Source organism: Tamandua tetradactyla, chromosome 11 (assembly GCF_023851605.1).
Source record: "Tamandua tetradactyla isolate mTamTet1 chromosome 11, mTamTet1.pri, whole genome shotgun sequence".
NCBI lineage: Eukaryota > Metazoa > Chordata > Mammalia > Pilosa > Myrmecophagidae > Tamandua > Tamandua tetradactyla.
This window is the reverse complement of record NC_135337.1, coordinates 82,234,817-82,259,570: the sequence shown is the minus strand read 5'-3', so window position 1 is coordinate 82,259,570 and position 24,754 is coordinate 82,234,817. Positions and strand designations below refer to the sequence as shown.

Genomic DNA, 24,754 nt, shown 5'->3' with positions numbered 1-24,754 from the left:
AGGCCCGCGGTGGGCACCCAGCAAACACTGGGTCAGGTCGCGATTGCTGGTCATCCTTATTTTTATGCCTCCTCAAACGTGCCAAGCTCCTTCCCACCGGGGCCTTGGCGCTTCCGTTCCCCCACTTGGACCCGGTTCCCAGTGGTCCCGGGAGCGGCTCCTCCTGACCCGGCTCGCGGCTGAGAGGGAAGCTTCCGAGGGCCCGCACCGGGGCAGGGGCCGGAGCTGGCTGAGCCGCTCGGGCCAGGGCTGGGCCGGGGCGGACTAGGGCTGGGTCTTGGCGAGGTCCGGGCCGGCGGGACCCGGAGAGGCGAGGGGAGTGCGGCGCGCCCTGGCCCGGAAGGACTCGGGCTGGAGCCGCGGGCGGCGGGGACCCGGGGGTGCTGCTGCGGCGAGCGGCGGCCGGCAGGAGGCGCAGCACGGGCTCCCGGCGCGGGGAGACGGTGGGGGGGGGGGCGAGCGGGGGGACGAGCGGGGCGGGGAGGGGAGCGCAGAGACGCGGCGGCGGCGACGCGCGCCGAGCCCACCCCCCGCCCGCCGCCGCCGCCGCCGCCGCCCGGACAATAAACAGGCGCGCGCGGGGCGATGCCCGAGCCGGTGCCGCCGCCCCCGCGCCGCGCAGCCCCGGCCGCCCGGCCTTAGCCCCTGGGGCCCCGCGCGCGCCCCCGCCCAGCCTCGCGGACCCCTGGACCTCGGCGGGGACATGGAGTGAGTAGGCGCGCGCCGCTCGGGGGGCGGGGGGCCGCTGGCGGGGGCGGGGCGAGGCCCCCATGCCCGCCCCTCAGTGGGGGCGTCGCGGCTCCCGCCGGGAGAGGAGGCGGCCGAGGGGCTGCCGGGACCCCCGACTCAGCCGCGGAGGCGATCGGCCTGGGCCGCGCCCGGACCGAGGCCTCTCCGGATCCGACCCCGCGGCCGCCGCGCTAAAGGGGGCTCGGGCGGCCGCGGTTGGGGTGCAGTCCCGGACGCTAGGGATGGGGTGCCTGGTGTCCGCCCCCGTCCGCGCGCGGGAGCGCGCGGGGCTAGCCTCGGCCCCTGACCACCTGTGGGCTCCCAAGCCGGCACCTGGGGGAGATGGAAGGACCCCTCCCCAAACCGGCCCGTCCTGGCCCTGCGCTGCCCCTGCCCCCGCCCCCGCCCGAGCTGGCTGCTCCTGCTCCCTGAAGGCGTGCGCAGGCCGGGGCTCTCAGTGGGGACCTGGTCCCCTGCCCTGGCCAAGGTCTCCCCTTCCAGATGTGGTCTCGAGTTGCCGCTGGAACGGGGTGGGGTGTGGTGGGCTTTTCTCCAGACTTTGCACGTCGACCGGGTGTGTATGGGAGAACCAGGCGCTCTCCAGTGCCAGAGCCCCAAATGGTGTGGCTACAGGAGCCTCGGGCCCCTGTTGGAATTTTTGGATCCCCTCCGTCCCACCCACCCCCACCCCTCCCACCCCCCAGTTGGTCTTGGTCTGGGTGGGGTTGGGTGGGGTGCAGCTGAGGGTCCTTGTCCACAGCACGTGCCCAGTGAGTGTGCAGGGCTGTTTGGGGCAGGGGTCCTCTCTTCTGCATGCTCTAGGGTGTCTCCCCCACCTCACTCCCACAGGTGGGCGCAGGAGGTCATGGGGTACGTGTGAGACCGACAGGGTGGCCGGAGATCTCACAGGCTGCCCCTTCCTCCGTGTGGCTAGGCCAGTGGCTGCCTTGCCCTAGGCCCAGGTCCCTGCCCCCCACCCCCAGCCCAAGGCAGGACAGGAAGGTCTGCAGGCCTAGTGGTCGCGCCCTCCCTCCCCTTCCCACTGGGTGTGTTTTCCAAACCAGCAACTTTCCTCCAGGGATTCACCCCTGACCACCACGCCCTGGCGGTGGGGTGGGAGCCAACCTCCCTCTCCCTGCGGGGAAGGCAAACTGATGGCCTCTGCTTTTGAAAACCCAGACAAAGGCCTGGATTTGTCACCCCCCAATGCTTTGGCCCCTGGAGGGTAGCCCCAATTTGCCTGTCCCCCTCCCCGCTGTTTGTTTACCTGCTCTGCTCTCCAGCTCCCCGGAAAGTCTGGGAGGGGCTGGGAGGGGTGTGGCCACAGGAGAGGGGGCACAAAAACCCAGGAAATCCCCTTTCCAAGCAGAAGCATGAGGGGCCACCCAGCTGGGCCTCTTATCCCCTTTCCTGTCCCTTCCTTTCCCACTGGGGGGTACTGTCACCCCTGGCCACATGGCACTGCCTGTGTACGCACTGGGTCACGGGTCAGACTGGTGCTCACAGGCCCCCTGTGAGTCGCTGATGGGATTGCCTGGCGGCAGACATGGGGTACTTGGCACTGGGTGGGATGGCCATGCAAGGAGGCGCTTCCCGGCTGTCCCGACCGCAAACCGGCCACTCGCCTGTCGCCTTTCTTGCAAGGACAGCGTCTCAGGCTCACAGATGCCGTGGCTGGGACACAGTCAGCTATCTGGTTCTGTGGTCCCGGAGGTATTTTTGTGATCAGAAACTACAGGAGACAGTTATGGCCTCTGGTGGTGCTGGAAAGTTTCTTTAAAAATGAATTTGAGAAAGAAAAAGCGGATTTAACAAAAACTAGATAGCCACTGAGCTGGGTGCGAATGCCTGCTCGGTGAACGCCAGTGTGCCCAGCCGAACATCCTCTACTCCCATTCTCTACTGTGGATCGTGTAAGTGTCACCTGGTGGAGAGGGTCTTGCCCCAGCTCCGTGGAAAAAGCCCCCTTCTTGGGGGCCTCCAATTTTGAAGCTGGGAGAATGGTTGGTCTTTGTTGTTTTTGAAAACATTTTCTCTGAGTCTGGGTCCCTTCTGTCCAGCATGACTCTTTTCCATCCAGGAGAGCCATGGTCGTTGACTTAACAAATGCTCTGTGCTGGCTGTCCTGGCCCCTTTTGGGGATGGGGGGTCTGGGAGAGACCACAGTAGGGGTGATGTCTTCCTTTGGCAGTAGGGAAGGTTTTCTGGAGCATTCCATGGTGGACCTTTTCTGTGGAGGGGATATCAGGATTTTCCCCAGGAGGCAGGCAAAGGGTATCCCTCATGGTGAGACGCAATGGTGTGCAAAGGCCCAGAGGCAGGAGAAGGGAGAGCTCTTTGATTTGTGCTTGTGAGGTCAGATCCTGCAGGGCCTCGGGGACCGGGCTGGGGAACCTGGGGCCACAGTGGTGTCTGATTGGGGGGCGGGGGGCAGTGAAGATACCAGAAGAGACTTTGGCAGCCATGGGCCGAGACCGGATAACTCAGAGAGAAATGCTGGAGCAGAGGGGCCGGCGCCAGAGTCTGGGTGAGTGTGGACCTGCCCTCAGAAGTTGGTGTGGTCAGAGCTGCCCACAGGGACGGGACTGCCAGGTCAGGGAGAGCTCCAGGGTCTAGACGTGAATGGCTGGAGGGCTCCCTGCAGGCGTGCCCCTGTCCCTGCCCCTGTCCTGCAAGTTGGGCCCAGCAGAGTCCCCTGAGTGGGGCTGGGGAGGCTGTCTCCTGCTCAAGGTGTTCCAAGATGCAGGAAGGGAAGCTGCCACCGGGCCATGTGGGACCAAGACTCAGAGAAAACCCAGAGCAATGGCAGGCCAGGCGGGACTCACTACGGGCAAGAGTGGCCATTGGATAAGGGGCTGGGAAGGCTGGGAGATGGGCAGGAAAGCCGCGGGCTCCGGGTTTGTGTTCAAATTCTGATGATGATGGAAAGTCGGGAGGCGGGGCCTGTGGGTAGGGAGGGGCCAAGCCCCAGCCCCGCCCTGGGGGGGGTCCCTTCTGTTTCTCTAGCGGCATGCACTTACATATAACATACATCTCTACTTCTCCATGTTACCTATGTGTTCAACAGCTTTACTGAGAATTCACAGACCCCAGAACCCACCCACTTAAAGCCCACACAGTTCAGTGGTTTTCACTCTGTTCGGAGGCATGCAGCCGTCATCACTGATCCCAGGGTGTGTCCCTCACCCCACGAGCAGACCCCCACCAGCCCCTGGCAGGCTCTCTGTAGCCACAGAGAGCGTGTCTTTGAGTCTAGCTTCCCTCTGCCAGCGTCGTGTTTCTGACATCCATCCACACCGTGGCACAGGCAGGGCTTTCCTTTTTCCAGCCGGATAATATTCCATCGGAGGGATGGACCCCATTCTGTTTGTCCATTCATTCAGGGGTGAACATTTGGGTTGGATTGTGCATTTATTCTGTATTCACTTAGTGCTGGCCGGGGTCTGCTTGCCCGTTTATATGGAGAGTTGGGGTTCTGATTTAGATAAATATGAGAGGGTTTTTTTTTTTTCAAAGAAAAAAACAGGAAGTGGTCATAGGTCAGGGGAGGGGTTGGGGTGGGGGGTGGGGATGGAGGAGGGTGGCCAGGGGCCTAAAGTAGGGTGGAGCGGGGGTGGGGGGTCTGAGAACAGGAAAGTCTCATTGACTCTGCGGTCCAGCAGGCATTTATTGAGTTCCTGCTGTGTACCAGGCACTGGGGAAGCAGTAGGGAAAGACATATAGTTCTTGTCCTTGTGGGGAGACAAGAAACTGATTCCATCCGGTGACCAGGGTGTCGAGGCGGGGTGGGGGAGGGTACATTAATTCAGGGTGCAGAGGCGGGGACATCCGAGGCAAGGCCACAGTGGGGGAGGCATGGGGAGGTGTGGGGGAGGCAGGTGGACTCATCAGTGCAAAGGCCCTGAGGTGAGCCAGGCATGGAATGGTTGCCTGGGACAGATGGGGACTTTGGGGCTGGCTTTGCCCTGAGACCTCTGCTTCTGCCTGCCCTGCTCCTGTTCATGCCCCATTGCCCCTTCCTGCTTCTAGGTCCGAGGGCAGGGTCCAGCTCCTCCCCCAAGTTAATAGGCAGTAAGTTTGCTCCTCTGACTGTGTCCCACTCTGACCTCAGTCTCCTCTACAGCATGGAGGTGATGCCCAAAGACCTCTCTGCGTCAGACATTCCAGAATTCTGGACAGCCCATGTCTGTCCAGTTCACGTGTTTGTGGTGGTCATGTGGGCCCTGCCTGTGCTGGGAGCTGAGGGGCATGGAGAAGGAGGAGGATTCCACGTGGGGAGGGTAACCAGGAAGGCTTCCTGGAAGCAGTGGCTGCACTTCAGCTGTGTCTGAAGGTGGAGGAGGGAAGAGGGAAAAGGAGAGGGGCAAGTGGCGAAAAGTGTTTCAAAGGCAGCAGATAGGCTGAGGGTTTGCACTGAGGGGGCAGGGAGCTCTGTGAGCATTTGGGGATGACTGGATGCCCGGATGGACACAGAAAAAGGTGCTGGGGCTCCAAGAAACGCTGGCACTCCCTAGGTTCCCACAAGGTTTGGGAACAAGCCCGGTGAAACCGGGGATCCCTGCACCGTAGGGGGAGAGGCCTGTCTGGACTCTTGCCTCCCACCCCCACCCCCGCGTGATCTGCCCCCCCACACCCCCCAGTCAAGGTCACCGTCAGCTGTTTCCTTTCAGTTAGCCCAGGAATGTTCTGGGCGCTGGGCTCTGCGCCTGCCTGCTGGGACCCTCTCGTTCCAGCCCGAGCTACCCGGGCGTGGACTCTGGCAGGACAAGCGCGACTCCCCGCTCCCCGCCCGCTGGGTGACCTTGGGTGGGTTGCGTAACTTCTCTGGACCTTTAAAAAATTAAGCGCCCCGCCAAGCTGAGACTCCCCTTGGGTTGGGGCCTCATTAGCTCATCTCCTGGAGCCGGGATTATCTCCCGCGCTCGCAGCCGCCGCCTTCGCCGGGGCCCCAGCCGCCCACGTCGCGATTCGAGCCCAGATTTTTGCTCCAAGCGCCGTAAAAATAATCGGGGAAGGACAGACGGCCCGCGCCCGCTGATGGTGGGCGTCCAGGCAAGGGGTGCCGGCCGTGGAGAGACGTGTCTCTGGTCACGCGGCCTGCGGAGCTCCTGCTGTCCTGCCCTGTGGCCAAGTCTCAGCTTCTTGGCCCTGCTTTTAAGACCTTTGGTGACCTGGCCTCAGCGAGCTGGCAGCCGCGCGAAGTCTCTCCACCATCCCACTGACCTCCCTTACCCCCCCAGATCGCGGGGAGGACCCTGTGCTCTGGGACCCAGCTGCTCAGGGTCTGGACTGCCGCTGAGCCATTTAGCAGCTGTGCCTCAGTTTCCCCATTGGTGAATGAGATAATGATCCCACGTGCCCCGCAGAAGCGTCCGGAGAATGGAGGCCCCGCCACGCCGGGCACCGCGGGCCTCGGTTTTCTCACCTGCGCAATGGGGCTGCCACCGGGCCCAGGCGGTTGCTGTTCTTATCTCGTTGCTGTTTATTAGAGTTTTCTGGTCCTACTTTGAGCCTTCTCTTGGCCAACTCTGCTGCCTCGAGGCAGGGAGGGGCGTGTCCAGACTCTTCCCAGATGGAAGTCTATGGGTGGGCGGGCGCCCCCAGACTAGCAGCGGGGGCGGGGTGCGCCCCTCCCCCTCCCCTCTCCGGGCCCCACCCCCTGCAGGCGGCCCCTGAGGCCCAAGCGGGAAGCCCCTCCGCACCCCAGCTCCGGGGGCCGGGGGCGGGAGATGCATGGTGCCGGGCCCCGCCTGCGCGCGCCGGGCCTCAGCGTTGCCATGGGGACGGCGCGGTTACCAGGGCGACCGCCTCCCGCGGGCCCCGCCATCCATCACCCACGGCGGCGGTGCCCGGGGGCGGGGCAGGGCGGGGCGGCTCTGGCGCCCCCGAGCCCGAGGAGGGGCGTGTGGGGGGAGGGGCACACAACCTGGTCCCCTCCTGTGACCGGGACACGGAGCTGGAGGGATGGAAATTCTCTCCCTGGGCCCCTCTCCCGGTGCCCGCCTGACCTTCTGCCCTGGCGCAGCCCGGCAGGGACAGGCTGCCAGCGAGGACACTGCCTGCCTTGTTGTCGCCGGTCTTGCGAGCCGGCAGTCCGCCATCCCTGTGTCTCTGTGTCCCGCCCGAGGGGCCAGACATCCACTGGGGTGGGGATCTGGGGCATCCAGCCTGCCATGTGCACAGGGGTCCTGGGAGCTGTGTGCCTCCCCGCCCCAGTCCAGCACTGCCTCCTTCCCAAAGTGGGGCCCTGGAGGCCACCTTATTGCTGGACAGATGAAACCAGTGGCCCAGAGTGGGTTTGAATTCTAGCTGTGTGGCTTTGGGCAGGTGACTTGCTGTATCTGGGCCTTGGTTACCAGTTGTGGGAAGGACATTCCAGGCAAAGGGAACAGTGAGCACAGAGGCCTGGAGGTAGGAGCAAGCTGGGAGCAGGTGATCTGTACAAGGAGGTCCAAGTGGAGAGACTGGGGGGCAAGGGGAGAGGCATGGGCAGGATCTGGACGGTGGCTACCTGTTGTCTGTACTCAGGAGGTGATGGGAGCCATGGAAGCTTTAGAGCAGGAGAGTGACAGTCGGATTCACATTTTGAGAGGCTGCCTCTCTCTGTTGTGGGGTGGAGAGAGGACTCTCAGGGCCCAGGGAGATGGCAGGGAGGAGTGGGGGATGTGGAGTGAGGAGTGGCTGGATTTGGGGGGCCTGAAGTCCAAGACGACTTGGGGATGGCCTAAATGTGCAGAACAGGGGGGCGGTGACCTGCTTGGGTCACACAGTGTGATGGGCAGCCCCAGAACTCTATCAGATCTGGCTCTTCAGGAAGCAGTTCTGAGCCAGATCACTGGATCGACCCTTTCCTGAACTCCACCCAGCCAAGCCCAGCTTCCCCAAGGAGAGGGGAGAAAGGGGATCCACAGAGATTGTGGGCAGTGCTGCTGGGCCCCTGGGAGGCATGGAGAGGGCCAGGTGCTGCCTGCCAGGAAGGGAGTTGCCGGGTGGGGTCACCTGGCAGGGGCGTGGGAGCTGAGTGACTTTGCAGGTCTCAGCTAGGCCAGGAAACTGAGCCGAATAGAGTGGGGAGTGGCTACTCACACATGGAATGGCTTTGGGCCAATGCTTGGCCTTCTCTGAGCCTCTGTTTCCCCTGCTAGCCTGCCAGGGGGGACATAATCAGAGGCTTCAGAGTTGGAGGTGTCTGTGCAGAGTGGGAAACTGAGGCCCAGAGAGGGGCAGGGCTCTTTGGGGACCCTGGAGCAGTTTAGACCCTGATGCAAGGCCAAAGGGCGTCAGAATGGTGGTGGGAGCAAAGAATGGTCTGTAATTTCAGTCTCTGTGAAGATAAGGGGCTCGGGGGCGGGTGGAGGGTAGAAACTCAGGGGTGGGGGGGTGGCTCCCACTGCCCTACACACCATCAGACTGGGCCTCTTGTCTGTCAGAGCTGTCCAGAGTGGACAACTGGCCAGGGATTATTTGGAGTTTGGGGCAGAGAATCATGAGGCCCCTGGGCACAGGGCTGGTCCCCAGGAGTCCACCCCCACACCAGCAGCCCCTGAAGTGTGAGGCTCTCATGCTTATTGTAGGGAAACCAGAGGTTCCATCTCAGCCGTCTTTCAGGGTTCCTTTCTTCTGAGCATTTTACTAAGCTCCTACTGTGTGTGGCTTCCAGGGACCCAGGAGATTGCCTGGGCCGGGGGTGTCTGAGAGATGAAGCAAACTGGGCAGGGGGAAGGAAAGGGAAGCCCCAGCCCCCGGCTTCTGACCTGGGAGAATGAGGTGGACCTGCAGGCAGATGGGGCCGGGGTGGGGCAGGGGCAGGTGCCTGGGCCTCCTGCCTGCCTCTTGGAAAGCCTTGGAACCTTGGCACCACAATCCCCTCCCTTCCAGAACATGGCTGAGAGCCCACTGTACACCATCCCTGGGGACAAGCACCAAAACTAGTGCTAGCTGAGAGGGGTCTGGGCTTGAATCCTGGCTTTGCTGCTTCATTACTGTGCATCCTTGGGAGAAGCCCTGTTGTCTCTGGGCCATTGGACTCCTGGGAGATTCCACTGGAGGCCAGCATGAGAACCACGAGGCACAAGTTCCAGGGCAGCAGCTGAAAGAGGAGGGCCACAGAGTTGACTTTGGGAGCCCAAGGGTTGGGAGCCAGGGCTGGTGCATCCTTTGGTCATCAGGGTGTTCCCTGATCTCCCTTCTCTGGCCTTCAATGCTTGGTGAACTCCTATCCATCCTTCAAAGCCTGAATGTCCTCTCTTCTGCAAAGTCCTCCCTGCGTCTTCCAGCAGAGCCTCACCCCTTCTTGTCCTGAGTTCCTCAGGCCTGACCCTCTTGGCCCTGTCCTGAGGGGGTGGCAGGAAGGTTTGTTGAATGGATTAATGAAATTCTAAGACTGGATGGGAGAGGACGGTGCTGTCTCTGAGGGGAAAGGGGAAGGGCTCCACTTTGTAGAAGACAAAGCTGAGGCTCGGAGAGGCGAAATGGCTTGCCCATGAGACAAAGCTTTCTGACCGAGAGCAGGGGTGGGCTGGAGCCCAGGCCTGATCCTCTTGTCCCCTCCCCAGGGTCCTGGCGGCAGAGAGCACGTCTCAGCAGGAAAGGTTCCAGGCCATCGCGGTGAGTTCTTTCCTGCCAGTGAAAAGTGTGTCGATGGTCGGGGTCCTGGGGTCCCAGGGGCCTCACCCCCAGCCTGAGGCCCTGGGGTCTGGCTCTGGGGAGGGGCACAAAACCAGGCGTGGTGAGTCTTGAGTTGTCTGGGAAACTTAAATATCTGTTGGACCCGGGACCCACGCAGAGTTCTATGTGTTATCCCCACGAAATAAAAACAAGCATGTAGATACAGGAAGATTTATGTTGTATAGATGTTTCCACGCTTAAATTTTTTAAAAAAGAGCAATTAAAGAGGCAATGACTGATCCTGGATTGGATCTAGTGATGAAGAAGAGTCCGTGTTTCTGCATCAGCCTCCCCCCCCCAACTTTATAGACGGGGAACCCCAAGACTTGGGAGAATCTACCTCTGGCCCGGGCAGGAAAAGGGCTGCTGGTGGGAAGGCACACTGGCTCGTCTGGCCTCCTCTGACCCCGGGACCCCCTTCTAGGGGTCTGCAGACCCTTCCACTCAGTCTCGTCCCCTTTATGCCGAGGCCGGGGCTGGCACCTTTAGGCTGGGGCCAGCGGGCCAGGTGGGTTTGACTCACAGAAAGCTCAGGGTGGGTTTTCGGGGGGGGGTCTCTGAGGCCCTGACCCTGCCGCTCCCTGGCAGGAGAAGCGGAAGAGACAGGCGGAGATTGAGAACAAGCGCCGGCAGCTGGAGGATGAAAGGCGGCAGCTGCAGCACCTGAAGGTAGGGGTGGCCCCCCACGGACCCCCAGCCTTGGGGCGGTGGGGGGGCAGGGGGAAGGGCAGGAAGGCGGAGTCACCCCGATTCTGAATCCCAGTCTGACCCTGACCCTGACCCTGGGCCTGACCCCTGACCCCTGACCCCTGGCCTTGACCCAGTCCAAGGCACTGCGGGAGCGCTGGCTGCTGGAGGGGATGCCGTCCTCAGCCTCTGAGGGGGACGAGGCCATGCGGCGGCAGATGCAGGAGGATGAGCAGAAGGCCCGGCTGCTGGAGGAGACCGTCTCCAGGTGGGCGCCCAGGCAGGGGGGCTGCGGGAGGCCCCGGGGTGGGGTGGGGGAGCCCCGTGACCTCCCCGCCTGTGTCCCGACATCCCAGGGAGCAGGTGTGGGTCGTGGGTCCCCAAAATGCCCGTGGCTGCCCCGCTCCCCTCCCCCTGGGAGCAGCCCAGCTGGCCCAGCGCTTCCGGACTTGACTCTGGTGGAGGCTGCTGGTGATGGCCGCTGGGCCTGCAGGAAGCCCGGGGGTGGGGTGGGGGACGTGGAAGGGAAAGTGACCCTTCCCCCACCCCCGGCAGCGAGACACAGGCCCGGTGATTTCCGGCAGGCTGGATCTCAGCTTCTGGGCCGTGGGGTCAGGGCAGAGGAAAGTGACAGAGTTGCCTGCTGGCTCCAGCACGTCTGCCCTGGCCAGGGAAGGGGCCTGCGCGGTCACTGCCCTGGTCATCTCTGGATCGCCCTGCTGGCCCCCACGCAGGGAGAAGGTGGCGTGTACGCTGCAGGGTCAGGGGTCAGCCAGGATCTCCATCCCGGGCAGCGGGCTGCTTCCAGGCAAGGGCTGCGGAGCTTTCTGGAAGTTTGGGGCCTCAGATGATCCGAGTTCGGTTACCTCCCTGCAGCTCAGTTTCCCCATCTGCGAGACAAGGAGGCAGCTGTCCCTTTGTGCGACTTCATTTCCGCATTTATTAGGCGCCGACTGGGTGCTCAGACCCGAGGTGGGCCCGAGATGGATCTGACCCTGGGTAGAGAGTAGGTCTCCGGAGAGATGGACAGTCAGACCCAGAAAGAACAAGAGGCCTGTGCTGGGCAGCGTGGAATGCCTTGTCAGACCCATCCCAGATGAGTTCCACCTGGAGAGCCTACACCCCCACAGCGGGTGGCGAGTGGCTCTCTTCCTGCCCTGTCTTGGGGAGGGGTCTCCTGAACCTTGATGGAGGGACTCGCCTAAGTTCTCCCCTGTGCCAGGCACACACTGATGGCCTTCCTGGCCTTGGCTTCCTTCCTCCCCAGTGGCTGTGGAGTGGGAGAGGAGACCACCCACATCATTCCTCTGTGCCTCTGCTTGGGCTGCCTCCTACAGGAAGCCCTCCAGGCAGACTCTGGCCTCAAGCTGTTTCCTGGAGGGTCGGGCGTGCTAGCTCCACGTCCGGCCTGCCCACCTGGACCCACTGTGTTGGAACTTTGCCAACTCAACCTTCTGTCTGTCCTGGGCCTGCAGCAGGGTCCGAGCTGCCTTCAGTGCCCCAGCTCCCACCAGAGCCTCAGGCAGGCAACTGTCCGGACTGGGATTAAATGTCCCGGTTTTGTTTTCGCTGGGTTATTGGTATCGTTATCTTCTAATACTTGGAGAGTGACATGGTTTTTCCAGTTTCCCCAAACAGATAAAGTTTCCTGTAAAAATAAAGGTATCTAAGTGGGAAAAAGGAGAGTCCATTGGAAGCAAACTGTGAAGCTAACAGTAGCATGGGTGGTAAAGGGAGAGGGGAGAGCTGGCCCTGAGTTCGAGTCCTGGCACTGATGCTCGTCAACTGTGTGAATTCCCCAGCTGTAAAAGGGTGAAATGAGAACACCTCACCAGGTTTGTCTGAGTTTGCTCAGGCTGCCGAAACAGGTTTCCACACACCTCGTGGCTTAGAGTAGCAGGAAGCTTACTTTGCATCTCCAGGGGTTCCTGAGTTTTGGGAGGTCACTCTGTTCAACTGCCACTGGGTGCCTCGGAAACATTGAATGCACAGTGCCAGGCACACACAGTAAGTGTTCAATATGTGTGCTCCACCCCCCCAGGCTGGAGAAGGAGATCGAGGTGCTGGAGAATGGAGACGCAATCCCATTCACCACCAAGGAGAACGTGGTGGCTCCAAGTCCAGCCCGGGCCTCAGCCCCAGCCCCAGCCCCACCGCCAGCCCCAAGCCCAGCCAAGGAAGAGCAGAAGGCAGAGCCGGTGTTGAATTCACAGCAGGTGAAGAGGCAGCCAGAGGGGGGGGGTCCTGGGGCACCTGGTGGAGAGGTCGCCTTGCCCTTCTCCAGCCCCTACTGGCCCTAGAGTGAGACTCCACCCCTTCACTGCCAGCATGGCAGACTCTTGGGGTGGACGCCTGCCTTTGAATTCCACTTCCCAGCTCTGAGATCAGGGCAAGGTGCTTTTGCCTCTTTGGGTCTCAGTTTCCACATCTGTAATATGGGTGGGAGGTGCTAAGAGCCACCCCCCTCCCCTGCTGTGGATGTTACAAGAAATATGAATTAATTGGCAATGAGCACTTTGCAGAAGCCCGCATGTGGGGTGGGGTTTGGAGGATACAGTCTATTTATTACGGTTGTGGTGGTTGTCATTGTCATTTCTAATTTGCCTACTGTGTCCTGGCCCTGAAGCAAGCTGTGCATGCTCCCAGTCTAGTCCTCTTGACAGCCCTTTCATAGGGGGTCAATACTACCATGTGATGGAAGACAAAGCTGAGGCCCAGAGAGGTTAAGAGACTAGCTCAATGCCACACAGCTAAGGAGCAGAGTGGCATTGCCAGACTTGGCCATGGGTTCCCAGATCTGGTATCCATCAGGAGCCCTATAAACTCTGCTTTCTCCCCCTTTACCCCATCCTTGTCAACCCCACCCCAGATGAGCTTCATCTGGGGAGCTGACACCCCACAGTGGAGCAGGGGTAATAGGGGCCCTTGCTGGTATCGGGGAAGGCTTCTCTGACCTGCTCCTCTGATATCACTGGTCTAGAGCCCTCTGGGCCCCAACCTTCCCTGCTTGCCCAACTCCTAGTATTTGGAGGCCAGAGGATGTAGACCTGGGCCCCAGGCTCACTTCAGGTGGGCAGCTATAATACAGGAAAGGTTGGAGGAAACCCAGGGTAATGTAGCATCTCCAGTGGGGCATCTGATTCATGAGAGGGCTGGGCAGGCTTTTGAAAGAAGGAGCAATTTTTTTGTGTGTTAATTTTTTATTATTAATTTAAAATTCAAAAAATATATATGACAAAGAAACGCAAACATTCTTAACATACGATCATTCCGTTCTACATATATAATCAGTAATTCACAATATCATCACATAGTTGTGTATTCATCATCATGATCATTTCGTAGAACATTTGCACCTATTCAGAAAAAGAAATAAAATGAAAACGGAAAAAAATTCATACATACCATACTCCTTCCCCCTCCCTTTCATTGATCACTAGCATTTCAATCTAAGTTTCTTTTAACATTTGTTGCCCCTATTATTTATTTTTATTCCATATGTTTTAGTCGTCTTTTGATAAGGTAGATAAACGGAGCATCAGACACAAGGTTTTCACAATCACACAGTCACGTTGTGAAAGCTATATCATTATACAATCATCTTCAAGAAACATGGCTACTGGAACACAGCTCTACATTTTCAGGCAGTTCCCTCCAGCCTCTCCGTTACATCTTGAATAACAAGGTGATATCTATTTAATGTGTAAGAATAACCTCCAGGATAACCTCTAGACTCTGTTTGGAATCTCTCAGCCATTGACACTTTGTCTCATTTCACTCTTCCCCCTTTTGGTCAAGAAGATTTTCTCAATCCCTTGATGCTGAGTCTCAGCTCATTCTAGGATTTCCGTCCCATGTTGCCAGGAAGGTCCACACCCCTGGGAGTCAATGCCCCACATAGACAGGGGGAGGGCGGTGAGTTTGCTTGTTGTGTTGGCTGGAAAGAGAGGCCACATGTGAGCAACAAAAGAGGTTCTCTTGGGGGTGACTCTTAGGCCTAATTTTAAGTAGGCTTAGCCTATACTTTGTGGGGTTAAGTTTCATATGAACAAACCCCAAAATTGGGGGCTCAGCCTATAGCTTTGGTTGTCCCCACTGCTTGTGAGAATATCAAGAATTCAACTTGTGGAGGTTGAACTTTCCCCCTTTCTCACCATTCTTTGCAAATGCTTTTTTATTCACTGTTCAAATCACTCTGGGATTTATTGGGGCATCACTCTGGACAAACCAACAAAATCTCATGTCCTACTCAAGGTTCCATGTACTTATGGTGTTCAGTTAAGCTGTCTACATAAGTTAAATTAGGAAATGCACTAGTCAAAATATAAATTTTGTACCAAATAAACATTTTTTTGCTTTAGCCTCACACATAAGTTAAAATTTTAAAATATTAATTACTATCTATTTTCAACACCCTGCAACAATGACATTCCTTTGTTCTTCCTCATGCAAAAACATTTTTAAAATTTGTACATTTAGTCACTATCTCTAGGCATTCCTAAATTATACCATCTCAGTCTTTATAGTCTATCTTTCTTTCTGATTTCATTTGTGCCCCCACCTCTAGGAGGAGCGATTTTTGTTCTTTGTTTTATTTGGTGGGGGTCACATTTCCTTTTTCCATGTGACTATCCCATTATTGCAGCATCATTTGTTGAATTTCTTTTTTTTGGTGGGGACTGCACAGGCTGGGAAAGAGGAGGGGTTTGAGGGTTGAGTAGGAGTTATTCAGACAGACTCAAGATAAGAGGGGCTTTTCCCTGGAGGCTGATTGAGCCTGGACTGTGTTGGCATGGGAGACCCAGCAAGGTACATACCCAGTCCCTGTTCTCATGATGCCCTCCTCCTGGGGAACAGATGGATGCTGGCCAGGTAACAGCTTGTCACTCCAGGGAGTGGCAAGTGTCTGAGGACACAAGCAAGTGACATGCCCAGGGGAGGGGCCCCTTTAGATTGGGTGTTCAGGGAGCTAAATGAGCAGCCAGCTGAGAGTCAATCGGGGGAAGAGCCTCTGTGTGGAGGAAATGGCAGGTGCAAAGGTCCTGAGGAAGCGAGCTGAGAAGATGAGGCGGCCAGAGAGCTGGGACGGATGGGGGAGAGGAGAGAGAAGTGGGTGTACAGGGGCTATCAGGAAGGGTTTGAACATTTCTCTAAGAGCACTAGGGAGCCACAGGAGGCTCTTAGACAGGGCAGGGGGAATTATCTGGCTGCATGTAAAAAAGGGTCTGTTGCAGGCAGCTGTGGAGTCTGGGAGACCAGGTGCAGACAGGTGACAGCACCTGGGAGGTGGTGATGGGGGAGGTGGCTGGATTTGAGATTCTCTGCAGGCCTTGCGCAGGTGAGGCATGCCAGAAGGGAGAAAAGAAATTGGAGAGCACCCCTGAGTTTCTGGCCTGAGCTCCCAGAGGACAAGGGAGGCAAGTTGTTTCATTTGGGGTCACCACCCAGCCAGGCCTTCCTGCCCCACAGAGCCCCTCCTCCCCTTACAGATGGGGACCTAGGCAGTAGGAGGAAGGCAGGACGCTGGCACCCCTGACCTCTCTCTCTTCTCTCTTGCAGACCCCAGTGGGCACGCCCAAAGGTATGGCTGCGCGAGGGGACTTGGCGCCGCCTGCTGGCCACAGTGGGGGTTGCAGGGCTTGGGGCATGCACCTAAAAACAACAGCCATTAATAAACAGCGAAAAAGACAAATTATCACTCCTACTGACATTCTTATCACTCAGTCCTGATTCTGAGTCCAGCCCAGGGCTGGTGATTTTTGTCAGTATTTCACTTAATCTTCACAATTTCCTGGGAAGGCTGCAGCTCTATTACAGATGTGGAAACTGAGGCTGGGCCGACACTTCTGTGCCCCAGGAGCGGGCAGAACACAGCCGTGCCAGCCCCGGGGTCAGAAACTATTTAAGCGAGGAGGGTCCCTCGCAGGCTGAGGCTGGGAAACAAAAAAGTCCAGGAAGCCAAAAAACAAAGCCAGAGGTTTGAGCTCCGTGACCTGTCAGAAACTTGCTAAAGGTGGATACCTATGCATGTTTGCAGAGGTGTCATAGATGCACGGCATATATTTCCATACGGTTTTAGGTGTAAGTACCGTATGTTTTAAATACGTGATTGTTATTAAATCAGTTCATTGCATTTTTAGGGCACATATTAGACATGACTTTTTATATATTTAAATGTATAAATTTGCATTTAAATCATGCCCAAAACATACCAGCTGGGATTGGAGGTGAGGCAGGACGCCCTGACGTGTCCCTGGCCTTATTTGTCACGAGTTAATTATTCATAAGGAGACCGTTTTCTCGCCTTTCTTGCGGGATTAAAAATTAATAGCTAAAAAAAAAAATCTGTGCAGCCCTCTCAGGGATTTTGTGCACATTGTTAGGGCTGCGAGATGAGAAGTGGGCTGTGGGGCTGGGTGTTGTGTGGGGAGGGTTTGTTTTTTGTTGGGGGAGCTTCTAGATGCATGTGGGGAATCTGGGTATCTGGAGGGGGTGCATTTTGGGTGAGGGGGGTGTGGGAGGGGGATGCATATGCCCTTCTCTCCCCTGACCCCCATTTCTCCCCCCACCTCTGCCCGCCGAGCAGAGAAGCGCGTCTCTAACACCCCCGTGAGGACGGCAGAAGGCTCCACCAGGATGAGGGCAGGTGGGTCTGGCTCCAGGGGGGGTCGTGCCAGCCGCTGCAGGGCGGGGGAGGGGCCGGGGGGCAGGGACGCCCTCAGCAGGGCCAGGCAGGGGCTTATGGGCGGGCGCTGTGCCAGGGCTGCAGCTCTGCTCCAGGGCAGGGGCGGGGGGGGGGCCGTGGCGTCTGCTTTGGCATCTTCCTCACGCACCCGCCCAGGCTCTCCAGGAAGATGGGCCTGGCTTGGCGCCGCCTTTCAGCTTCTATTCAACTCGCGCCCCTGCCACCACCCGCTCCACCCGTTCACACCCACTCACAGCATTACTGCCTCCTCCTCCTCCGCGGTCTGGTAGTGAGCTCCCCGTCTCTGGAAGTAGCCAAGCCCACTGGGGGACTTGTGGGGTCTGGGAGGCAAGGAGTGCTCGGGTTTATGCTGGGCATTCTCAGGTCTAGAGGTCGGGGTTCACGTCCCTACCCCCCCCAGTTTCCAGCTGGTGCTGGGGTGACCCCCCTGCTGTAGTGAAGGACAAAGCATTGCTATGGTCACTAAGTGAGTTGGGGAAACACAAAAGCAAGGAAGGCCAGCAAGGACCACCCTGGCGGCTGGGTGGCAAGGGCCAGGATGTGGCCAGAGAGGTGGCCAGGAAGGCCCGGTGTCTCCTGCAGGGCGTGCAGGGAGATAGACGGCAGCATTTCCCAGAGGTGGGGAGCACGCCCTCAGGGCTTTGGTATCAGCTAGATCAGCCCTGGCCAGGGGTACAGCTGATGCCCCAACTTGTCCCCTGGACTGGAGATCCTGGGCAGCCCTGGACCCAGACATCTGTGGCATGTTAGACTGCAGGGACTCAAGATCAAATATCATTCATTCATTCATTCATTCAAAGGCTTATTGAGCACCTGCTGTATGTCAGGCACAAGATACAGCCCAGGGGATGGAGGGGAGGTTATTCTTGTGGGGCAGTGGCCTAAACTATTAGCTTATAGAGAAGAGTTAGGCAAAGAGCAGAGAGCTAAGTGTCCAATTTCTTTTTTTTATCAGAGGTCTCCCGGGAGGCCTCACTGAGGTGGGGACATTTGGGCAGACCCAAAGGAGGTGAAAGATGGATGCACCTGGGGAGAGGGAGCTCCAGGCAAAGGGAAGAGCTTGTGTAAAGGCCCTGAGGCTGGAGTGAAGAGAGTGAGGGGGAGGCCGAGAGGGGCCCGGACAGGGTGGGCAGGGCCCTGGACGCCCTGGGGAGCGCCGGGCTGGGCTTTCACCCCGAAGGAGGTGGGAGCCCTGGAGGGCTGCAGGCAGAGGAAGGATAGGCCCTGACTCGGGTGCTCACGGGCGCCCCCTGGCTGCCGCGAGGATAACAGGCAGGGAGGGGCAGAAGGCCTGCGGCAATGGGGGCAGGTACCGGCAGGATGGCGAGCAGTGGGAGGCTCTGGGTGCACTCTGAAGGCAGAGCCCACAGGATTTGCAGATGCACGGGGTGAGGGGGTGAGCTGGGGTTGGTGGGAAGATGTGGCAGGAGCATGTGGGGGTTGGGCACAGTGGAGATTAGATCCACGAGCCTCACCGGGGTCCGGGAAGCGAGAGTGGCAGAGCAGAGACCAGCCAGAGCCTCTGACTGGGGCCAGGGGAGGAGCTGGGGGAGTGCAGGAGTTGTGGAGGCTGCGGGGAGGTGCCCACGAGGGAGCAAGGGTGACCGGCAGACTCAGCACCGCCCAGCGCCCATGCTCAGAGCTCGCTTCAGGTGAACCTCTCAGGTGGAGCTTGCTGGTCTCCAGGGCTCGTGGTTACCTCACCTTCCCCCTTAGGCAGGTCTGGGGGCTGAGGTCAGAACCCAGGGGGTCAGGGTCAGCAGCCAGGGGTCAAGGTCAGTACCCAGGGGTCAAGGTCAGCAACCAGAGCTCAAGGTCAGCAGTCAAGGGTCAAGGTCAGTGCCCAGGGGTCAAGGTCAGCAGTCAAGGGCCGGGAGCAGAGCAGGGTCAAGATGCTGGCAGTTGAATTCCAGCTCTAACAGGTAATGACAGTCACTCTTTCAGGAAGGCATCATTTGTTCATGTTGGAGCAGACGGCGATAAAGCACATAACTGAAGCACAGACGGCATGGATGTTGGGGGCAGGTGGAGCAGGTGGGGGGCTTAGCCTGGGCCCCGAATTCAAATTCTGGCTGTGACGGTGGGCATGACACAGCCTCTTTAGGGGAAATGGGAGCGATTTAAGACCTCCCGGAGGGCTGGGCTGGGGCCAGGACTTGAGACAAGACTCAGTGAGCGAGAAAAGTATGTGGCGTTTTGGAGGCCAGTGACGAGGGCTGTCGGGTGGGCTGGTGAGGGGGTCTCGGAGGCTGAGCAAGAACCCAGACTGGCTGCACCTGGCCCTGCGGAGAGAGAGGTAGGGACGGGGGCAGGCAGGAAGGGCTGCATCGAGCACACGCCCCTGGCACCCTGGCGCAGCCCCTCATTGCTGCATGAACTCTGCACGGCTGGCTGCCCTCCCTGGTATGGCCGCGAGCGCGGCGGGGGCCTGGGCGGGCGGGCGCGGCGTAACCTGTGCCTCTCGTGCCAGCCATGTACTCAGTGGAGATCACAGTGGAGAAAGACAAGGCCACTGGGGAGACCAGAGTGCTCTCCAGTGCCACCTTGCTCCCTCAGCAGCCCCCACCCCAGGGCATCAAGGTCTACGAGGACGAGACAAAAGGTACACCCCCACCCTCGGACCCTGCTCCACCGTGACCCAGGTGGCAGCCTGGAGCTTGGATTCCAGGTCTGTGGTGCAGCCAGAGGACACGCCCAGTCCTGGGACACACATGTTGTCACCAGGTGGGGGCAGGCACAGGGGCTGGGACATGCATGTTGTCACCAGATGGGAGAGGGCATGTGAGCCAAGGACACGTGTGTCATCACAGACACGGGGAGGGTGTGCAGGCCAGGACACGTGTGCTGTCATGAACATAGGAGAAGGTGTGCAGGCTGGGACACACAATTCATGGACACAGAGGGTGCGTGGGCCGGGATACCCATGTCGTCATGGATGTGGGGGGAGGGTGTGCAGGCCGGGACACCAGGCATGGGGTGACATGTCCAACCTCTACTCTGAACTGTTACTGTGTCACTGTTGGAGACTGCACAGCTCAAGGCCACTGCCCAGGGCCAGGTCCCTTCCCCCAGCCCCATGCGTTTATTCTGACCAAAACGCGTGGACCCCATTCACCCTAGCTCCGGGGTCCCCCCTTGCAGCCTGAGTCAAACTCAGCTCCTGTCCTCGGGAAGCTCTCCTGCTGGCAGTTTATTTGCATAATTACCACCGTTGAATAAACCCTGAGAAGCATAGGGGGCTGTGAGAGGGCTGTGAGGATGAGGTCGGGGAGGTGATATTGGAGCCGAGGCCTGATAGGTGTCCAGTGCCGCTGGGGGATGTGGAGCCCTGCGGCCACTCAGCACATGCAAAGGCCCTGGGGTAGGCAAGAGCTTGCTGGGTTGGATGAGCCCAGCAGAGCCCTTGATCCAGGCAGAGGGTGAAGGGATGAACTTCGAGCTGCCTGGGGAATGGGCAGCCTTGGGAGGGCTGGGGGTTGGGGGTGAGGTGGGGTGCCAGGCACTGATCTGGTTTGGGGGGCTCCCCCTGGCGACTGGAAGGAGAACAGACTGTTTGGGAAACACTGGCAAGCCCGTGAGGAGCCCTGAGCAAAAGTCCCAGACCTTTTTTTTTTTTTTGAGATACAATTCACATACCATAAAATTCACCCTTTTAAAGTGCAATTCGGGGCTTTTGGTACATTGTCACTCACCATGTTGTGCAGCTGCCACTACTTCTGATTCTGGAACATTCTCACCACCCCAGAGGAGACCCCGCACCCATGAGGCATCACTTCCATTGCCCCTTCCCCAGCCCCGACCACCACTCAGCTACTTTCTGTCTCTGTGGCTCTGCCTGTCTGGGGCACTTACTATAAGTGGAATCACGTGCTACGCGGCCTTCTGAAGCCAGCATATTTTTTCAAGGTTCGCCCACGTCGCAGTGTGCATCAGAGCTGCATTCCCCTTTAGGCTGCGTACTATTCCGTCATCCAAGTGGACTGCATTTTATTTATACATTCGTTGACGTTTCCCCCCTCTTGGCCTTGTGGAGCATTCCTATGCCTTGTGGAGGTGTGTTTTCATTTCTCTCCAGCGTACCCCAGGAGTGGGATTTCCGGGTCACACGGTAATTCTGGGTTTAATACTCCAAGGAATCTCCGGACCGTTTCCCGCAGCGGCTGCATCCCGTCACATTCTCAACACCCACGTGCAAGGGTGTTGCACCCAGCTCCTTCACGTCTGTGCCCACACTTGAGATTGGCGCCGTCCTGGCAGGGTGCAGGGGTGTATCGTTGTGGTTGTGATGTCCAAAGCCTCATGTTCTTCGGGATCTCCTAGCCTCTGGGGCCTTCTGGGCACTGGCAAAGGGCCCTGCCACCGTCCTGTTCCAGTGCCACGTGGGGGGCCACCGACCTGAGCTGACCCAACTCCGTCTTTCCCAGCCCTGGGGAAGGCCTCCAGCGGCCCCCTCCCCTGGGCTAGAGCAGTCACCAGGGGCCGCAGGCTGGCAGCAGGGCCTCTCCCTCGCCACTCCCTCCCAGCACCTGGCTGCTGTCCCAGTCACCTTGCCCAAGCCCTGGGATCCAGGACCTGCCAGACTGGACTCTGGTTGCTAAGCAACGGGAAGGAGATCTGTTTCCATGGCAGCTGAGGGCTCGGATTCCTCCGTTGGGGCCTGGCTTGGGGGAGCACCTGTTGGGGCTATGTGTCCCAGGCCCCTGTCCACCCCCCACCCCCCTTGGCCTCCAGCCTTGATTCATAGTGAAACTTCGTAATATAGGCACCCCTCCCTAGGGGACTGGAAACTGAAAGTGAAACACGCTCTCCTTCTGGCTGGAAGCCAGGGCAGGAGGCCTGACCCTTGGCCGGGGAGGAGGTGCATCCCTAGGGCCGCCCATTCTGTCACTCCCTCCTCCCAAAGCCGCCTAGGCAGCTGGGTTTGTGGAAAGAGTTGGCAGCATTGGGACCTGGGACTGGGGTCAAACAGTGGCTAGGAGCAATCCCAGAGTATGGAAATCTGGGTCCTTAGAGACAGGAAACAACAGGTTCAAGACACCTAGCCAGGTAAAGGTGGAGAGATTTGGAAAACATATTTCACAAGGTTGATTGAGTGTGTGTGTGTATGTGAAACACTCCTTGTTCTTTAAAAACACAGGTAGAACATTTTCAGAAAGCTACTCTGCGCTAGGCTGCAAAGCAGGCTGTGTGGGCTGCTAGAAACTTTATGTGTATGCTTCTTACCCACAATAAAAACACTCCTCTAAATAAATTTTGTGTCAGAGAGGCAACCAGAATAGAAATCTGCAAGCTATTTCCATTTGAAAGAGAACCATCTCATCTGAATTTGTAAGGTGCTGCCAAAGCAGAACTCAGAGGAACATGCATAGCCTTCAGTTCACTTATTAGATAACGAGGAAGTAGGGGAGGGGAGTGAACTAAACTGTAATTCAAGATCAACCAAATAAATCCACGGAAGGGGAGAAATCTGAATCATTGTAAGTTCTATCTCTCAGCTCCCCAGAGTGGGTTGTCCTCTCCCTTGTAGGGGAAAGGGGCCCAGGTTGGGAGAAAAGGCCCCTGGCCAGCTGTTGACACTTTGGCCAATCATTTCCTCTCTCTGAACTTCTGTTTTCACCATCTTTCCACTCAAAAAAGAAAATAACCTACCCTGCAGGCTGGTCACAAAGGGGCCAGTCCACTGAGGGATGTGGAAGTAGAAGGCAGTGAAAACACCATCCAGACTTCCTTGATTCCTCACAAACACTTTTGTGCCTGTAATATCCCCCACCACCAACCTGTGGACCCCTCTGGCTGCACCCACAGATGGAGATAGGGAACTTTAACTGCTGGTCAGTTCTGAGTGTGTGCCCTCGTGGGGGGTTTCCCCTGGAAGGCCGAGGGGCCTGGTCTGCCCCCCTCCAGCCTGGGCCGTGGCTCATGCTCTCTCTCGCTCTCTCCCCACAGTGGTGCATGCTGTGGACGGCACCCTGGAGAACGGCGTCCACCAGCTGAGCTCCTCCGAGGTGGACGAACTCATCCACAAAGCGGATGAGGCCACACTGGGCGAGGCAGCGGCAGCGGCAGCAGGGACCCGGGGGCCAGTGGAGGGGCCCGCACGGACCACCCCACAGAGCACGCCCCGGCGGGAGATCACAGGGGTGCAGGCTGAGCCGGGTGAGGCCACGTCGGGCCCCCCCGGTGTCCAGCCTGGCCAGGAGCCCCCCGTCACCATGACCTTCATGGGGTACCGGAACGTGGAGGACGAGGCTGAGACCAAGAAGGTTCTGGGACTGCAGGACACCATCACGGCTGAGCTGGTGGTCATCGAGGACGCGGCTGAGGCCGAGCAGCCGGCGCCACCCAACGGCAGCGCCGCTGAGCCCCCCGCCGAGCCCCCCGCCACTGCAGGCTCCAGGGAGGAGCAGCAGGCGGGGCTTGAGCCCCCCACCAGCGACCCCCAGGACCTCGACATGAAGAAGCAACGCTGCAAATGCTGCTCGATCATGTGAGCGGGCCCCCAGACCCCGGCCCCCGCCCTCCTGCCACCGACGCCCTCCGATGCCCCACTCCCACCAGCAGCCCCGTGGGGCTGCCACTTCCTCCTGGTTTTTCTTTGGTTGGAAAGCGAGGGACAGGGGCCCCCCGCCCCACAGCCCCCTGACACTCATCCTGAACCGCTGAGCCAGGCGCCGGCACCCGGTAGGGGAGACACAAACAGACCCTCAGCCCCCCACACCCACAGCGGCCCCTGTCCCAGCACCCCTCCCCCCCCCCCCCCCCCAGCCTGGGCCTTCCCACCTCTCCACGGAGCTGCCGGGGCAGGGGGCCAGAACCTAGGACTCCTAGAGGCAGCTCTGTTTCGCTCAGCCCAGGAGATCCTGGAAGTGGGGGCCCCGCAGGGTTCCCTGGCCAAGGCGCTGGCGTCTCAATCTCGGGGGCTTGGGGCAAAGCTATGCCTCTTTGGGGAGCCTTGATAGGAGGCTCTTGGGATGGAGGGCGGGTTCCCCTGGACACCCCTGGCCTGGTGTGCCCCCCCTTTTCCCACTTGGGCCTGGCCGGTGGAAGATGGGGCCCGGGCTGGGGGAGCCCTGCAGACACGCCCCCTGCTCAGGAGGGGCTGTAGCCTCTGCCCCACCTTCTGAGTGGGATGGGCCGAGGTCTTTGTACTGCCCCACATGAGCTGCTTTTTGTCCCGAGCTCCTGCCCCCACTGGGCCCTTCCTCCTGGTGCTAATTTGGGGACCCATTGGGGCCGCTCCCCTGGCCTCTTCTCCAACCTTTTGGGCCAGGGTCCTGGGTCTCCCACCTGACCACACCCCAGAGGCCAGGCCCTGCTGGGCTGGGAGCATTTCTGGGCAGCAGAGGGTGGGGTGCCCAGCCTGGGAGAGGGAAGTTCCCCCTGAGTCAGAGTGGGAGGCCCCCTTTTGCCGCCAGCCTGGGGCAAACCTGCCCCCATCTTGTGGAAGGAGCAAGGGACTCCCCTGGGGCAGATGTGCACACGACTCACTAGTTGCAGCCACACTCGTTCCCAGAGGCACATTCGTGCACCTTTTCGCCTGCATTGGCTCTGGTGGCCAGGTTCCATCCTGACCCTTTCCCTGGGGGCCCCAGCCTGGTGCCCAGTGCCCAGGCTGCCTCTGGGTCCAGGAGCCACCTCCAGCCTCAGCAGGGTGGGTACAGGGGCTCCCCCTCTGACCAGGCTGAGCCCCGGTCTCAGCTCTGCCCCCTTGGTGGCTGGGAGGAGAGGCCAACTCATAGAGGGACCCTTGGCAGTGGCTGTGGACCCCTCCTCTCCCTCCCTCACATCCACCCCGGGTCCCTCGAGCTGTGAGCCTCTGCTGAAGTGCCCTTGCCACCCCCTCTCTGCTTTCGATGTGTGACAAGGCCCCTGATGATCTTGACTTTCCCAGAGAAGCAAATAAACAGTGTGAACAGCCCGAATCCCTGGCCTTCTTGGGTTTCACCTGGGTGGGGCGGGCACGGC

The 24,754-nt window shown here is 59.1% G+C and overlaps 1 protein-coding gene across 2 annotated transcripts; it reads left to right on the top strand.

Annotated features, from left to right (window-relative positions):
- The first annotated feature begins 630 nt into the window (after positions 1-630).
- Positions 631-24,711, top strand: PALM (paralemmin). 2 transcript variants are annotated; one of them, XM_077121414.1, is made up of 9 exons: positions 631-708; positions 9,285-9,336; positions 9,985-10,065; positions 10,221-10,351; positions 12,125-12,299; positions 15,643-15,664; positions 16,670-16,729; positions 19,260-19,391; positions 22,736-24,711. In XM_077121414.1, the coding sequence occupies exons 1-9, from the start codon at positions 704-706 to the stop codon at positions 23,278-23,280; spliced, it is 1,203 nt and encodes a 400-aa protein (XP_076977529.1). In that variant the 5' UTR covers positions 631-703; the 3' UTR covers positions 23,281-24,711. The 2 variants fall into 2 exon arrangements, with proteins under 2 accessions (XP_076977529.1, XP_076977530.1); XM_077121415.1 differs by lacking the exon at positions 19,260-19,391.
- The last annotated feature ends 43 nt before the right edge of the window (positions 24,712-24,754 follow it).